Genomic DNA, 19,112 nt, shown 5'->3' on the forward strand with positions numbered 1-19,112 from the left:
ATGCTCTAACACACAGTAACGATGAAATGTGTGCTGTTCTCACATTCTTCCTCTGTATGTACACATAAACAACAAGGCAGGGAAATATAAAAGGAATTTATTTTATTGTTTGGGTACATTATTGTTCAGTGTACATGTTCACATCTGAAACAAACTTTACGTGCTTGATAACTCTCCCACCCCGCAGACATCTACACGTCAATACCGATTTATATTCATAGCGGCAAGTGCTATGTAGCTCCACATAGGGGACACAGGAAGTGACATATAGCACATTCATGCGGCGTCTGAAACGCGTAGGAAATTCACAGCCGCACCGGCAGAACTCCAGAATATGCGACTCGGCCGGCTCACACGCGGATGCGCTACAAGTGCGAGGGCCCGCCCAACGCTGCTTGCAGCTTTAATTTTTAATTTAATTTATAAGTGGAATCGTTTTGTGATACTGACTTGTGCTTCTCTTATGAATTAATACATCAAATTTTATTTAAAAACTCCAGGAGAACAATAAAGCATTGTGAGGAACATTATGGTTAAAGTAAATCTCACCTCTGTTTAGTAGCTGATCCGGAGCTTTGGATCATCTCAACGTGCTCTTCAGTCTAAATAATCGAGATAATGCGATCTTCACTCTTAAAACTATTCTATTAAACATGGACACAGAGTGAAACTCAAATATCTACTGGTTAATTTAAAGATATTCTCTACATACAATATTGCCATTGTCTTATTTCTTGGTTGGAAATAAGCGTTCATCCTACTTTTGATTTGGGCCATGTAGAAAGTCCTTCCATCTGCTCCCTCTGGAGTCCTTCTGTCCATTCAAACCCACCCTGCAGGAAATTTTAATACCCAATCTGATCTAAACTTTCAAAGTGATTATGATCTCCTCTTTACTCATTAACACTTAATCTACTGCAGCTACTCTGGTCTTAAAGCAGTGAGATTACTGGCAGCCTGTGTGGAAAACACCTGCTTTACATGAGAACTTTACTTCCTGTACGAATGTCCTCATACTGAGGAGCTGAACTGAAGTCCTTGCAAGCGACGTCTTCCCTCTGCAGACTCAAACGTGTAATCCTGGATTAGACCACTATCATCCAGAGCTCAGAGGGAATAAACACCACACAGCAGGAGGCCTCATCTCCTAATTTACTGCAGACTAATACTGAACCGACCACAAACAGGTCGGATCATGAAATTTAATTTGGAAAGTCTCTAAACACTAGGCTTGGGCTGTATTTATTTTTCATACCTTCCTGACTTTTCACCTGGGTGTACATACACAGTATATAATGGTATTTATGTAAACAAAAACTCAAAGCAGAGCTGTCAAGCCAACAATGCTGAGTCTAATATGCAATTAGCCTACTTAGACAAGTCTTCCTGGGTTTAAATACTTATGGCCCATAGACTAAGTAATTCATAGGAAATAAGCGCCTTCTTCCATAGATTCTTGCTTGAGGACCCAATGACACTTTATTGCTACGGAGATGATGTACACACAACTTTGTCCTGTTAGCTCTCCTTCATCATTACTTTCCACGCAGTGTCACCTGCCTACATTGAGGGTCTACGCTACATCAGCTCAATACAGCATGTCCATGTCCAGGTTCATGTGGAGGGGTTATAACGTGGATGTACTGTAAATTTGTTTAAAATGGACATGGAAGAATCTTTATAGAGCATTCGAACAAACACACGTGTTGCATGTTGTTCAGTGTTTGTTTGTTTCTGCTTTTGCTGTTGCTATGTATATAAACAGGCTTTCCACCAGATGTTGGAATCTGGTGGAAATTTGCTCCCATTCAACCACTGCAGCATTAGATAGGTCCAACACTGTTGATACAAAGTTGGAAGAACACTATTGTCTAAAATATCATTGTATGCTGCAGCATTAAAGAGGAACTCCACCAAATTTACACATCAAAGTCTGTTTACTAGTCTTGGAGAGTACAACCGCATATGTGAGAAAGTAGTGTAAAGCCTTTAATGTCTCCAGGGGAAACTGCCTGAAATCTGATAAATTGCCTCAAGTGATGTCACTTGAGTCAGCGTTGTTTGGGGCGACAAGTTTGAAAATAAAAAATCTGTTTGTGTGGAGTTTGAAATATGTGAGCTTACCAGATCTCTGTAGCCCACTGTTCATCTCGGTTGCCCGCTAGTGGCGTCATTAGCCGCTTCTAGCATAGAACACGAAATTCCAACCGAAGTCTTGTTGTATACACATACACTTATACACACACCTCCTACTTTGTTTTGTTGTATTGTTAAATAGTGTTAAATGTTTGTGGTCTGTCTTTTATATTGGTCTCCACTTCTTTTAGGTCTGTGTTCGCTTGTTGTGGATGTATTTACAGTATGTATTTTAATGGTTGAAATATATTTTAATTCTGTTATTTGTGGAGGGACAGGGGTTGCAAATTAGTCATGGGTAGAAACCTGTATGCATGGCATCTACTTTTATTTTATGAAGCAATGTCTCATACATTTGTCCCTGTTAAATAAACAAGAAAAAATCTGAATCAGAAGGAGCTTTATTGCCATGTAGTGTTTTAAACATACAAGGAATTTGCTTTGGTGATAAGGTGCTGCACACAGACAAACATACAGATGACAAATGCAAGTTATATAACAGTAATAGAAGAATAGAGAAAAATAATACAACTATTTCCCTAAAACAAATAAAATGGTCAAATAGCATTTTGGGTGAGTGTAATGCTAAATCTGTGGAGTACTTTAAAATTTCCCTTCATTGGAGCTAAGAGACCTTGACTAACCCAGGGAAAATATCCCAGCTGACACTCTTGTTTGCGATCGCCGTAGGTGTCAATAACACTGGGGACGCTGGGGACATGTCCCCCACCACATTTTGAAATGGCTGATTTCGTCCCCATCACTTTTTTTTAAAGCACTCCTGAAAAATAGCTTGCTACAAGAAATGTGAGATAAATGAAAATGCTTTGAGAAAGGTTTATTGGCACAATAAGAAAACATGCAATGCAATTTAAATATAGAAGACACAAATGTGCATTTTCCAAAAATTGCAGCTGAATACCGTGTGATATTCTGTTATATTTTTATATTTATAAATTATCACCTGCCAGCTGAATTTTTTGTTTTGTTTCCCTTTATATAACTAAAGATATTTCCTCCATAAACAGGATCAGAAAATGTCTTCAGAATGCAGGAAATTAAGTGTTTAATCCTCCAATGTTTCTTGGCCATCACACATGGTGATCTTAGACTCACGTACTGTTGCTCAGCCATGGAAGCTCATGTCACGATGCTCCTGACGAAAAGTTATACTTATAAGATATCTTATTCTATAGAGTATATTTTAGCAAGATATAGTGGATATATTTATCATCATCCCCGTGACCCTGTACGCAGGATAAGCGGTGGATGGATGGATTTATCATTATTCGTGGACATTAAAGACATGTTTGACCATGTTTACTTCATACATTGTATTCACTGATGTTATAGTTACTCTGTTATTGTTGTTGTGAGAAACCTAATCTCAGGTTGTCCTTCAGTGTGATTGGCTTGTTTAGGAAAAAGGTTCGTGAGATATCAGAGCAATCTCAGCGTTTTGCTCCACCCTGGTGAGAAAAAAACAGATTGTTTTTGGCAGCTGTCTTTTATGAACCTTGGCAGCTTTCCATAAAATGTGAAGTAGAAAGGCGCTGGTAAGTTTGAAAGAAATACTTGCGAACATGCCCTTAGGAAGTGTTCACAGCCAGTATGAGCTGATGCCTAAAGAAAACTATAGTGCTATTTGTTACAACGTAATCCACTTATTGGACAGATGTGAGCAGAAATGAAAGGCAGTCTTTTTCCTCTGAGGAAACTCTATCAATGAATTGCCAACATTTTTCTCAGTATTGTGACTGCTTGTAAACACACACCTCATCACGTCACTTTATTTCCTCTTCGTGTCATGTGACCTCTGCTCTTTTGTTTCTCAGTTGGGCCCTCAGTGCTCTGTTATGGTAATGAGGTTGTGGTCTCTAGTGATCCCTAAAGGCATCAACTCTACTTCATTAAGATGCCTGGACAGCCTCTCGGGTTAATGATGTCACCTCCTGACATTACACCACACTCATTATATGACTCAAAGTCAGAGTGAACCTAGTTAGTCTGCAAGGTTAAGAGGAAGATAGTTAGGTAGGTAGGTAGCGAGGGCTGTTGTTTATGAGGGAGCTGTATAATGTGGATAAGCCTTGTAGATTGACCAGAGAAATGGCCCTTGGGTCTCTTTGGTTATTTGGTTGTTTTTAAGCCAAAATATGCCAAATAATGTGCAGCTTAAATGTTGGTTCCCCTTGTCAGTCAGGTTGTGGTTCAAGTTATTTACCACAACATCCCCGGTTCCAGTCAAGCTGGTGATGTTTATTGCATGACATTCCTCATCTCTCTTTCCACTAGTGACTCTGTAATAAAATGACAGAAAAACAACTATATAAGAAAACATGCCAAACAACAAGCCGTCCTATCTTCTAAATAGATCAATAATTTTCAAATTTTGCACTCAGATGAAATCTGAAATCTCATATTGTTGCAACCCTAATACAAACTCAAAATACAGCTGAGGCTGATGGGAATCTCATTGGTTTGTAGTCATAAAGTGATGGATAAATCAAAATGCAGAAAAAAAACAACTAATGAATGAACTACTGTATGTCAAGACCAACAGCAGGCTCTCAAACCAGTGTAACGTTAACTAGATAAAACTAACGTTACATGATCAACAACAAAGCTGTAACCTGTTTTTCACAGAGCACAACTATGTAGCCTAATGTACAATGCCTCTACAATTAATGACAGCTTATAAACTACTGTACATTACATTAACTCATTTGGCAGACCCTTTTATCCAAAGCGACTTACATTTGAGGAACAACATACAAGCATCAACTACAGATCTACAACTGACAATACATACTAGTAAGAGCAGCAATAAATACTAGTAAGAGCTCACAGTACATATCACATCAATGGGGTAGATACCTAGCGAATGAAGTAAGAGTTAACAAAAAGTGCAATCAAAACAAAAAGTGCAATCAATACAAGATCATTGTAGGGCATAGAAGAAGAAGAGCACAGGAAGTGCATGTTAGAGGTGTTATAAGAGGAAGTGTTCTCGGAAGAGATGAGTTTTCAGGAGCTTCTTGAAGTCAGAGAGGGACGCCCCTGCTCTGATGGTGTGTGGTAGCTCGTTCCACCATCGTGGTGTCACAGATGAGAATAGCCGGGACTGGGATTGCTTTGTGTGAAGGGATGGCAGAGCCAGGCAGCGTTCGTTGGAGGAGCGTAGCGGCCGAGAAGGAACGTAAGTTTGTATTATGGAGTTTAGGTAGATGGGTGCAGACCCAGTAGTCACTCTGTATGCAAGCATTAGTGACTTGAATTTGATTCTGGAGGCCCCGGGGAGCCAGTGGAGGAGTAATGGAGTGACATGAGTCCTTTTGGGCTGATCAAAAACCAGACACGTTGCTGCGTTCTGAACCATTTGTAAGGGTTTCACCGCACAAGCTGGAAGACCTGCTAGGAGGGCATTGCATTAGTCGATGCGAGACATAACCATGGCCTGTACCAGAGCTGGGTGGCGTACCGAGTGAGGTAGGGCCTGATTTTCCTTATGTTATATAGAGAAAAGCGGCATGACCGAAAGACAGCAGCAACATGGTCTGAAAGGGACAGCTAGTCATCAATCATGACACCCAAGTTTCTCACCACCTTGGTTGGAGTGATGGTTGAGGAGGCAGTTTGTAGTTTGATGTTATGGTGGATAGATTGCTTGGCTGGAATGACCAAGAGTTCAGTCTTGGAGAGGTTTAGTTGAAGGTGGCAAGCCTTCATCCATGCAGATATGTCTGATAGACAGTCCGTGATCCGCGCTGAGACAGTGGGATCGCCTGGTGGGAAGGATAGGTAGAGTTGCGTGTCGTCTGCGTAGCAGTGGTAAGAGAAGCCGTGCGAGCGAATGATCGGCCCCAGTGAGGTGGTACTGTAAGTCAACACACCTCCCAGACTCTCAAACCAGTGTAACGTGTTTACTAACATCAGGTTACTAACCTATGTTGCATTCAGCGCTTCTTTGTTTGGGTCTTGTTGTATGAAGTTTTAAAGCCAAAGTTTATGATGAATGGCTCAGCAGCTGCCACTGTTTGTTGTCCTCTAACGTGCGGCCGCACACAGCAGATACTTATGTTACGTAGGCAGGTTATAGGTAACGCAGGGAGGGAATAACGGCAAGCTCATCAGAAGTTTCCTAAAAATAAACATTGTTCACGAGTCCTGCACCTCGAGTCCGAGTAGAGTCTGAAGTCGATTGAGAATGAGTCTCAAGTCACTGTGTGTGTGCGACTCAAACTCGACTCCCCATCTCTGCGTTGTACTGCATCTCATTACATTGAAAGGTATTTATAATAAAATCTTAAGTGGTGTGTTTCCCAAATGACAGTTAATCACTAACCACATGGACATGTTGATAACAGTTTGAAAGGTATGCAGTAACTAGGCAGGTAGTGCATAGATATGACAATTAGGGACTAAAAGAACCCTAAGGTGAGGAGGTTTTTCAGAGCAGTAAAAAATAGCTGAGTCTGTTTTAAGCAGCTGGGAGCTAAAACCCAAAGTGGTTATAGGAAACAAACCAAATACAAACTCAGCATGACAAACAAAGGTCACTTTTATAGTTGTGAGTGACTCACTGATCCTCTGCAGCTCCATGTTGAATTGTTTCAGCCTGTAGCAGTTTTCAGCTGCTGGATAGTTGAAAGTTGGTGTTTGTGGTTTTGTTTGGCAGCTGTTCAGTGCAACCTCACCCTGTCAGGCAAGAAATGAAATAAAATCAAACCAGTAATAACACACCAGCAGTCAAACCACAAGTATGGCCCACTAATGAATCTGCCAGCTCAGGAATAAATAAAAAAACATTTGGCTGTCTACGTTCATTCTACAAAACTTTTTACAACCTTATATCCCCCAAAGCTGTAATCTGCGCAGTTCATATAAAATATGTCTCAGATGAAATAAATACATAGTGTATGGCCCAAAAATGGCTTTTGTTTATTAGCAGACTACAAGAATACAAAAAATCTTTGTATGTGGAGGCAGATCTTTGTTGTTGGGCTGCACAAAATAAATTATTTTCAAGTTAGAAACTGAAACTTGGATGTTACAAGATTTTGTGGTGTTGCAGCCGTACACAGGTTAGCGTGGTAAATATCCAATTTAACTCCATAAATCCAACTAATGTCTCTTTCTTTCTCTTGCAGCTGAAGGATACGCATACAGGAATCAACGCAAGTTCTCAGAAGACATTGACTGGTCGTACGCAGGTGAGTCACGCAGGAACAGTTTATGTAACAAACACAGGTGACAAAATAAAAATACTTCCAGCCAGCTGCAGATGACTTACTCTACATGTAGTTCTCCTGCGTGTTCACAAGACTGAAATAATATTGGGAAGTTTTGGTGTTGAGTGATTTTAATAACGGCTCTGTGTTTATTTTTGTGATGTTCTGAGTGATACTTAACTTATTTTGTTGCAACACAAATGCATATCTAGTGCTGAGTGGAAAGAAATATGGGGTGAAGGTAGAGTGTGGGACTATAGTATGGACAGTATTTACTCCAGGTAGCTGCTTGTTAACTGAGCATAGACCAGTGGTCCGCAAACTGTGACACAGTAAATGTAAAATTAAAAACAATCTTATCTAGAAATGTATTTGTGAAATTTGTAAACCAGGTCTGAACAATCTTGCTAACATGGTTCTTATTTTTCTATTATGTTGTCTTGTACGTTGAACATTCATCATCAAATGGACCAAAATGTGACTTGATCTCTTGACTATGAGGACCAGTGATGCTTATCTGTGTTTTGTCCGAATTTAATTTAGGAAATCATTGGGTTTCCTGTCTTTTGTGTTATCGAGGTAGTTAATTGATAAAACAGGTCAGTGAGGTTGATGGGCTTCAAAGGAAAACAAAGACAGGTCCTATAATTGTAACTTATAGGGGCTAACGAGGAGACACAAATATGTATACAGTACATACAATGTTGTTACAAAGCACATTAAAAACCTACCGGCTACCCTTTACGACCAAAAAAGCTACTCTTGTCTCGGGATATGCATGCTTTCTTGGGTCTATTTGACTAACAGATGTGTGTGTGTGTGTGTCCTGTAGTCGGAGAGAGAGAGCACTCAACTTCAAAGAACACACTCATTGATTCTGAATGAAAGTGAAGTCGTTTATAAAGCTTTTGAGCATTTATGTGGGCGATGAAAACCTGTTTGGTTTTTTTTTTTTATCCATGCAGATGAACTTTTTGTTTGTCAACCCGATGAGTCCAAGAGCTCATGAATGAGATATGAATAAATATCTAAATATATATTTAATTATATCTGATTGGATATAATATTTATCTAGATCTGTACTGGGAATATGTATTGAACCTGCAAAAAAAATCATCTGGGATGCAACAGTTTGCATCACCAGACATTTTAACATTAAGCCTACAGATGTAAATGATGATTTACATAAAGTCCCACAAACCTCAGACCTGCTTTTTAAATGCAGTTTTCTCTGCTGCAGTGGTCAGTCTGGTGGAGCAGCAATTGGTCCCTCCTTCCATATTGTGCCTCTAAAAGTTAAATATTTCATGAGCCCAAACACAGTTTTCAGCAGTGCAAAATATCTGTTGGCTTAAAGAAGATAAGGACAAATGCTTTTTTTAAATTACATTTTCGGACATTTAATGCCTTTATTAGATACAGTAGAGAGAAGACAGGAAATGGGGGAGAGATGCAGCAAAGGTCCAGCCAGACTTAAACCAGTGACTTCCAGTTGGCCGCTTAACCTCTAAGCCATAAGGGCACCCTGAATATCAATTCAATTCAAATTTTATTTATATAGCACCAAATATCACAATTTGACTGTTTTGTGCCTAGAGAAGCGCCACAAATCCTTTATAAATGTCCCCCTCAGTATTGTTGGCAGCCTCCAACATTTTCAGTATCTCAACAACTACTGATCAGATTGCCACAAAAATCTCTAGGGCCTCTAGGGGACACTACACTTTAGACATTTAGTATCAAAACTTTTTTCCTAATATCTCTCCAGTTTAGTTTATTTTCTTAAAATGAATCAAATGAATCATCTTGAGAAGAGCATCAGCAAAGCTCTTTAAAACTCTGTGTAAGTGCCTTTGAGCAATAGACTGAACCCCCGATCCCTCCCGTACAGTTAGTTCTGTGTTACTTAAGGTTCTACACAGCAATTCAGACTGATGTCGCAGTTGAAAATACAGTTCAAGACAACGATGCCGTGATTCTCTCTGGAGAATCACATGAATCCAATTTTTCTCATTTTAGGATTTGCATGTGAATATAAACACACACACACACACAGTTTATTTGATCTTCCTGGATCAGAGAACCTTTTGGCACTGAAGAGCGCATGACACAGTAAACACTAGAGATTTAATAAAAAAGGTCTTATGTGATTTGTCCTCTGATCATTCCAGTATCACTGGATGAGTTGTTACAACTGTTGGTGGTTTGTGTCCTTTGACCTTTGACTGTTAGTATCTTCTCCATACCAAGGCTGTCAGATAGAAAAAATAGAGATGACTATTTGTTATGATTATTATAACCCAAAACAAAATGTCTGGGTTGATGAACTAGTACCAAACCCCTATCCTTAATCTGTATGATTTTGCTCGTCATCCTGTAACATGCTGTGCAGTTTCTTCTCTGAGCATCACTTGGTTCTTTGTAGGAGATTTTTCTCCAAACATAATCACTGCTTAATGCAAACAGGGACTTGTGCTCATATGTTTGACAGCCATTCCCAACATGAACAGGACTCCTCAGCTGAATTTTTTTCATGTGGATTCCTTTTATTTAAACAATGAACTCACATTTAATTGAACTGTTAAACAGAAATGGGGCCAATTGAAGTGATTTCATATGGAAATTCTGGATGCGAGGGCGTCCGTGCACTCCTGAACACTACTGATTTTGTTAACTGAGAATCTACAGCCATTCTAGCAGCTCGGCGGGGTGGCTATAATGTTAGCCATGTTCACCATGTTACTTTAGCTTGCTAACATTTGCTACTAGTTTTTCAAGTATTTGGTCATAAACCAAAGCATTGGACAAATTCAAACTTTGACCTGATAATGGCGCTAGATAAAAAAAAAATCAGAGGGTCACCAGAATTACCACAGTGTATCCTGAAGGAAACATGAATAAAATGTCAACCTTTTGGCGCTAGAGGATCACAGAAATGATAAAATGTCATCTTCTGGGTGCCATGAATGTCTGTTTGAAATGTATTGGAAATTCATTCATCATAGGAATAGGTACTAACTTCTGAATATACCAGTAGTTGAATATACAAGTTAAAATGACGATGTAGTGAGTTGTGTTTGTCGTCTCCTGCGACTCTTTGTCACACCTCTAGCCTCCATACCTTCCTTCAGTCTGAACCTTGTATCAGCTCACTATAGCCGCATGAAGAGAACTCCACCCTTTGATCTAAATGAGAAGGAGCTTAAACAAATGTTTGCCTTTCTAAGCTTTACAGCACAATGTTGCCTTTACTGTGAGGGAACCACAAACGTCCCGCAGGAAACATGAAGCAATGATGTAGATGAAGCAGGTTCAGAGTAGACCACCTGTGTGTTCTTCAGGAAGAACTTGACTGGTCTGCACAGAGCTGTGACCTCAACCCCATCTAATACCTTTTGTATGAACAGGAACACTAACAGTGAGGCAGACCTTTTCTCCCAACATCAGTTTTGGACCTCACTAATGTTATGTGTGTCTGAATGGGAGCAAATCCCTGCAACCACCACAAATCTGGTGGAAAGCCTGAAACCAAAATATTTACTTTGTGGCCATAAAATGTGTTTTAGCTTGAGATTTAGTTGGAGTTTGGATGGAGTGTCTCAGCCGGACGACGCGTCCTCTGACATTCTTAAACATTTTGCTTAAACATTCATCCAGAATAGATTTAGATTTTTTTTTTTTTTAAAGAGTCAAAGCCATAAATAAAAGTACTTTGTATGAAAAGTGAAGTGAAGAAATATTTCTCCTCCTTTTCTTTGGTGAAACCTCACACATGGTACCTTGGCTGTGTCCATACAGTATTTCCTGATGTTCTTCATCCAACCTTTGTTCAAACTTAAATAACTTTAAATTATAGTAGAGATTCTAAAGTTTCCAAAGATACCAAACATGTCAGGCTGAATTTTGCAGAAAGCATAAAGAGCAACGCACAAGGTATCTAGTATATTTCCATTTAGTGGGTTGGTGCAGCAACCCACCAAATCATACAGGAGATGCTGCAACAACATGATACACAATGACATGATACAGAATTGATACAGAATTCAAGTCACTAATCCTTGCATACAGAGTGTCTACATCTACATAAACTCCATAATACAAGTTTACGTTCCTTTTCGGCCACTGCGCTCCTCCAACCAACACCTTCTGGCTCTGCCGCACAAGCTACCACAAGCCGCCAGAGCAGGGCGTCCCTCTCTAACTTCAAAAAGCTCTTGAAAACTCTTCTCTTCTGATAACACTTTCTCTTATGACACCTCTAACCCCTAACTTCTAACAACCACATTCTGTGCTCTTCTTCTGTCTCCTTACAAGTCTCTTGTTTTGATTGCTCTCTTATATCTTATATGAACTCTTACTTATCCCATTGATGCCATATGCGCTAGTAGCTCTTACTACTATTTATTGCTGCTCGTACTACTGTCTATTGTTACTCATAGATCTCTCACTTTATAGATGCTTGTATGTTTTTGTCCTCAAATGTAGGCCACAAGTGCTGCCAAATGAGTAAATGTGTCCTGTATAGCAGGACAAAATAGTAACAACAAGTAACAGATACCATCAAAACTACTGATCTGCTCAGTGGACAACAGTTTAAAGTAGACAACATGAGAGGCACACAGGAAGAAAACAGGTCTGTATATTTTATTTACTGGAGCTTTATTAGTCACAATCACCTGCCTGGTGAAACCCCTGGTGGTGTGGATTGCCCTTTTAAAACCTTTTCAAAGTCAATGGAATAGCCCTATGTGGAAAATGCATTGCCTGTGAGCCACGATAAATGCTATTTTGTGTTGATGTACACTGTGCAGTGGCGTGATGATCCATCCAACAACAGCTTTTTGTTGTTTTATTGTATCGTTTTCTTTTCTTTAGACTTTCCTGCTACACGTGTCAGTCGAGGTTTCACATTCTGAAATAAAACTCAGAAAACCCACCCTGTGATTTAAGGTCGGGTGTGTTTATAGTGTGTGTGTGTGTGTGTGTGTTCTCCATTGACATGTTAATTTCCTTCCTGACCCAGAAGTCTGTCTGACCTGGTTGGGCTCTTTGTCCTCTGGCGGAAGAAGCTCTAACAGCCAGTCAGAGCGAGGACAGAGAGTCATGTGACCAGCTGGCATACCTGCTTACAAACACAACACCAGCTGGCTGAAACGACACTACAACACATAATTAGCACGAAAGAGTGAAATAGCTGAAAACTTCGGCAAGATTATTGAAACTATTCATCACGCTGAACATCTGGCTTGTTTTCTGTAGGTGTCTGCTTTAGAAGTGAAGAAATATGAATTTAAAAAATGTGCTTAAAAGCTCTTAAAAATCAGGTTTTTAAGTAAGCTTTAATATAAATAACTGTTTAATCTGGATAAAGCAAAATTGCTTGTGATGGATTTAATTAAATATATATTTTAGACTTTTATTCAGGATAGGAAGGAAATGTAACTTGAACAGTCAGAATAATCTATAATCACCAAGGTACAGACATTTTTTTAATAAAGGCACTGTAGATGCAGTCCTTACTATCCACGACAAGGTTTGCTGACCCGTAATTTAGACCTACTAACCTTTTATTGTCATAATGGGGGAAAAAAAGCTATGTACTCGTTGACATCTGACTGGGAACAGGTTTTAATAAGCTAATGATAGTAATCACGATGAAGGGGCCGGGGCACCAGAGTGGAGCTGCACCTTCACTCAGCTTTTTAACTTACAGGTTACAGCTGCATGTTAGTCTGTTTATTGTGTTGCCTTTTTACCCATCAAACCTGAACAGTGAAATGAATCCCTGATCAATTCAATTTTATTTATATAGCGGCAAATCACAACAACAGTTATCTCACAGCGCTTTTCATAAAAGAGCAGGTCTAGACCGTACTCTGTGATGTTATTTACAGAAGCCCAACAATTCCCACCATGAGCAGTACTAGACGACAGAGGCAAGGAAAAACTTCCTTTAAGAGGCAGAAACCTCGAGCATCTGCCATCTGCCTCAACAGAGTTCAACCACCGAGTAATCGGTGTGGGCAAGAGAGTAGCGCAAATGAGATCCTGTGAAGAACAGAAAACTTTTGTCCCACATCCCATAGTTGATGAATACAATTCATCCAGAAAGAAAACAAGATGGATTTCATTCAGATTTGTGATCTGGTGAACAGAGACACAAAAACGTGTTTATGAAAGTGTCTTACATCTCATCTGGATTTTATCCGAATACGAGACACTTGATGAAGTGTAAACAGGTCCACCTCGACCACCTCCCCACAACATCTGTCCAGTTAAGGACTTCACACTTCCTTACAAAACTCAATGTCTGAACGAGTTAGTATCATATAAACATCCTTGTTGGAGATGGAATTGTGTTAAAGTGTTAGTCCATCATTGAGGACATAAATTATACTCTATTTAGATTGTAGACGTCCATAAGGCTGTTACCAGAGACACTTAAAGTGAGTCAAACCCAAGGATGTCAGCTTTTCAGTGTCTCGTGACTCCGTCAGTCTTTCGTCCACTGAGTGAAGACCGTAACTCTGAGCAGATGTGAACAATTAGTCCTCTAACACACTTCAGTCATAGCAGCAAGATATATGAGCAGAACATTTCTGGTACCACATTCTTTGGTAGAACGTCACACGCTGTTCAGATTATTTTTCCAATAAAAGCGAAACAAAAAGCTTGAGGCAGTACATCAGTTTGACATGAATATGAGCTTCTGGATTAAATATATTTGGTTCATTTTGGGGCACAGGTGACACACCTGTGAGTGAATGAATGAGCTCCGCTCTAAGGGATGATTTGTATTTCTGGCTGTAACACTTTCCATACTGTATTTTTGCCATCCATCATGTCAACCTGTTCTTTGTGTTTAAAAGTAAACCTGAAACCTGATGCTGAACTTTCTTTTGAGCAGCATTTGTTAGCAGAACACTGCAGGCTTGAGAAAAGTTAGCTTGAACATTGAAAAATCTTGGACTTTGACCTTATGAGAGCTATAAGGGAGAAAAATGAAAGCTGATATTACCGTTCAAGCCAGAGTGCTGCATAACATCTGGAGGTTATTAGCTCGTTAGCTCATAGCTAGCTCTCTCAGAGAAGCACACCTGTAAGCAGTCATTGCAAAATTAGTTAGAGAGAGAGAGAAGTCTGCACCTCATCATTTTGTCACATTAATGAAGAGAGAATATCATCAACACCTATTCTGTGAAATGCTTGTAATGATACTGTGGCAACCATGCTTTTACAGTTTCATTTTGATTACTCATTAACACTTATCCTTCTGTTAAGCAGCAGAAAACAAATAAAATAAGTTATTACTGTAAGCTGCCATGAATAAGCTTTACAAGCAGCAGCAAATAAAAGTAAAGCTGCTATATTACACCATTCATAAGTAGCAACTACGCACAGGGATTGTGAGACATAAATGGTCACAAATTAATATAATTGCAACACTTGTAAGAATGAAATCAGGTAGTGGATCATTTTCATAGTGCAAAAAGTAGCTGTACTTTTACACCACAGTCCTCCATATCAGCTTCAGTGCTCCTTGTCATTTATTCTCCAGGCAGTCCAAGCATCTGCACTGATTATGTTTCTACACTCATTTATTAAGGTTTTTCCTTCCTGACAAATAGCCTTTATTTCATGTAGTAATGCAGTTGAGACCAGGTGAGAGCTAGCTATTGTCAAGTGCTTTCACGAAACTCCAAATATATGAGAAAATAAAAAAAAACAAATCAATTTCACTTTTTTTTTATCACAACATCTGCTGAATGCTTGTCTTCTAGGTTTGATTTTTTTTTTAAAGCTAACTCTAAATCCTCTGATGTTATAGTTTCCCAGTAGCACCTAGATTTTACAATAACAGCTTTATGTGAACACTTGTTTCTTTCTTCCCTCTAGGAACATTAAATCAAGACAACTGGGCCAAGAAGTTTCCATCCTGCAGCAACGCCAAGCAGTCTCCCATCAACATCGAGGAGAACCTGGCTCAGGTGAAGCTGCAGTACCAGAAACTGAGGTTTGACGGCTGGGAGAGCCTGACAAGCGACAGGACAACCATCAAGAATGATGGCAAGACGGGTAAGTCACCTGGTGGTGTGAAAACATGACTGTGGTCGCTGTTTTCAAGAGCTAAAGAACCTGTGGACTATAAGCAGCTGTACATACAATAACAAATTATCAAATGACGAGGAGAAAACAATGTGACAATTTGAAAGGGGTCTCTATAGTGATGAATCTACAGAGAATTATCAGCTAACTCTGCAGCTCCCATTCAACCTTTACTGAACTTTATAGTGACTTTCAACTCGTTGTTTAGCTGTCCGGTCTGCAACTGTACTTTGATTCACCCTCACCACTCTAACAGTGTTGTTTTTGGTCGCAGCAGGCAGCTGTTTTCAGAGAAATTGCTGCAAAAACACGCTGTACACTACCCGCTCAGCAGCAAACGGCAGGCAGAAACTGTTAGAGGCTAAATGGTGAACATAGTGGAGCATTTAGCAGCTAAAGAACCAGATTTTTCCCTTAGGAGTTGGACGAGACCAAGAAAAGAGAGAGAATATTGGACTTAAATCACTTGCCCACAAACACGATTGCAATGGGATGATTATTTTGCTCTGTGTCTGCAGAATGTGGAATAAGGCCACTAGTTTTATTATTTTGAATTTTAATTTTATTGTTTATTTGTCAGGGACAATGCAGAAGAGACACATTGTAACAGGTTACAATAACTTAGACAAATGTGTTGCATGTAGGGTTTCTAGCTGAGGCTAATTTGCAACCCCTGTCCCTGGTTAAGCTACACACATTAACATTACCAAGAAAACAGACACAAACAAAACACACCAGTCAGGAAAAAAGCACATTATATATGTATACATATATATCTGTGTGTGTCTATTTCTCTTTCCACCCACAATTACTTTGTAAGGTGCTAATATGTCAGTGTTTTCAGCTTCTCTGCTGCATCAACCTTTTAGAATTTAAAGGAATCAGAATCAGAAGGAGCTTTGTTGTAGTAGTGCTTAACACATACGAGGAATTTGTTTTGGTGATAAGGTGCTGCACGTAGGCAATATACAGTTGACATAAATAAAAGTAGAAATATATAAATATGGAAGTTATATAAGTGTATATAAGTTATTTTGCCATTTAATAAACAAATCTTGCACATTGACATCATGCTATTTATTCCTGCTAATTAATAAGTGAAGTGAAAGTAAAAAAAAAAAGTTTCACATTCTTCCTATTATCATAAAACTTAGTGATTTACTTATAATTTTGAATTTGAAAACTTAACACTTCGGTGTGAACAGTCCAGTCCAGTCTTCTATCAATCTAATGCCATCTCTTTCCTTAATGTTCTCTTTCCCCCTTTGTCCCTCCTTCCCCTCCATCCTCAAGTGTCGATCTTCTATTTTTCTAAAGACCATTTCTCCCGGATAGATACTGGATGATAGGGCCTTTTCTCATGCAGTGGTGTCCTATTGTAAAGGATACAGTTACCAGTTTCTCATTTGACAGAGAAGCAACATATGAAAGGCTCTGATCCTAAGTGGGGGGAAACACAATAACCTACAGTGTGCATTCAAGGTAATTGTTAAGTGAAATTGTAGACAAGAGCAATCCCGCCTCGCCTTTCGAAAAGCTCCAAGCAGTAGAGTCCAGTGCTTCTTAGCAACAGGACTCTCAGCGAAATAAGAAGCACTCTGTTGTAGTTGTTGTTCGGTCGCCAGCTGCACCAAAGGCTTTTATAAATGGAGATGTTTGGTGGACAATCTGAGCACGATTCAGGTCGACAGTACTTAAACCTGTTTTTATCAGCCCACAAATGGGCCCAGTGTAGGTTCAAGGCACAAACTGCCGTCCATACACACTCTTTCAAAGCTCCGGGGCTGTCAGGAGTATATTGGAAGATTTCAGGATAGAGCGAATGGATCGGGTTCGTGCCTTAATACAGAGCAAACAAACTTTTCAACAGGAATGAATTAGCGACAAGTTGAGTCAATATTTGCCCTCCCTCATAGGGAAATTCGATTTTATACCGGGTTAAAAGAAAACATAATAGAACATAAGACACAGACCGCAAACAACAAGGAGGACACAAATGAGGCCAACCACATACAGATGAAAGTGGTGTAAAGAATAAAAACCTAACAAAAGCAAACGGTGTTCTTAAAGTGTCGAAAGCTTGAGTGTTCGGCAGACAGATGCTTTTGCAAAGACAGAATTTTGTCAGCGCGTTCACATGAAATCTATACAAAACAATAGTCCTTTTTTTTTTTTTAAGGTAGGCTGAGATGTACAGTACAGAAGATGAAGGGACTGTATAATGCTCCACCTTCAATAGACCATCAAAGAATATTTCGATCCTGCAGGGGACATTTTGTCAGGTCAGACAAAGACCGACCTGAAATAGATAAGCTTGTTGATTGAATCATTGTTTGATGGTTCAATAAAGGTGTTAGTGAAGTATTATGTGATGTAGAAGCTCTCATCGTTTGATCTTCTGTACGTTTCTAATCTATTATTTCAGTGAGAGGGCTTCAGCTTTAAAAGCAGTCGAGTGTTTTGATCTAGATGGTGTAGAAGTATGTTTGCAGATTCATTTAACCTTTATTCCAATACATCCAAATCAAGAACTCATATACAATATAGTCGACATAGGCGACAAAAATAATATAAGTAAAGTAATAAAACCTTATTTAATTTAAAGCAAAGTAATCAACTGAAACAACAGTAGTGCAATTGAATGAAATTGAAAGATTTAATTGTTCTAAGTACGAAATTGAGCTTTAGATTTTTCTGTATGTTATTCCAGGCTGCAATGACAAAAACTGGATTTTCTAAGCTGAGTGAAAACAGCCAGCCGCTGCAACGTGATCCAGTCATTGGAGCGTGGTTGACAAGGTCCCACGTTAAAAGACAACAATGAAGTAACGGGTAAAGAACCACTAAGCAGAGGAAGACATCTTTTATTTTTATAGAAGTAACCATTTTTTCCCCTTAATTTGTTTACCAACTTAGTCCCACGATATTTAAAAGTTACCTTCTCATCAATCCAAATTCCAAGATACTTGCATTCCGTCACTTTTTCGATATGTGTACCATTCTTAGTAGAAGTGATGTGAATCATCAGCATAAAGGGGAACCATTCAAGAGTTTTAGGCAAAGGTGGAAAAATGCTGTAAATTAAGAATACTTTCAAAGACTGACATGTTAATAGATTATATTTATTAATTAACAAAATGCTAAGTGAGTGAACAAAAGGACAAATCTATTTATAACCAAATCAATATTTGGCTTCACATTTACACTTTGCCTTCAAACAGCATCAGGTTTTTCAGGTAAACATGAACATAATTTTTAAAGGAACTTGGCAGGTAGGTTGGCCCAAACATCTTGGAGAACTACCCAAAGTCCTTCTTTGGATTTAGGCAGCCTCAGTTGCTTCTCTGTCTTCATGTATTCCCAGACAGACATGATGATGTTGAGCTCAGGGCTCTGTGGGTGCCATCACTTCCGGGACCATCACTTCCGGGACTTCTTGTTTTTCTTTACACTGAAAATAGTTCTTAATTACTTCCGCTGTATGTTTGGGGTCATTGTGATGCTGCAGAATAAATTTGGGGCCAATCAGATGCCTTCCTGATGTTGTTGCATGCTGAATATGGATCTGCCTGTACAAATATAACTACATAAATTCTGACAAAATCCCAAACTCTGTTTGCAGAAATGCAGCCCCAAACT

The 19,112-nt window shown here is 39.2% G+C and overlaps 1 protein-coding gene across 1 annotated transcript in view; it reads left to right on the forward strand.

Moving 5' to 3' along the window:
* The window catches only part of ptprz1a (protein tyrosine phosphatase receptor type Z1a), a 96,387-nt gene that overhangs the window by 31,210 nt on the left and 46,065 nt on the right, over positions 1–19,112 (forward strand). The window contains exons 2-3 of the mRNA XM_046037419.1: positions 7,287–7,349; positions 15,264–15,443. Coding sequence (XP_045893375.1) covers positions 7,287–7,349; positions 15,264–15,443 — 243 coding nt within the window. The remainder of the gene's footprint in view (positions 1–7,286; positions 7,350–15,263; positions 15,444–19,112) is intronic.

Source organism: Micropterus dolomieu, linkage group LG22 (assembly GCF_021292245.1).
Source record: "Micropterus dolomieu isolate WLL.071019.BEF.003 ecotype Adirondacks linkage group LG22, ASM2129224v1, whole genome shotgun sequence".
NCBI lineage: Eukaryota > Metazoa > Chordata > Actinopteri > Centrarchiformes > Centrarchidae > Micropterus > Micropterus dolomieu.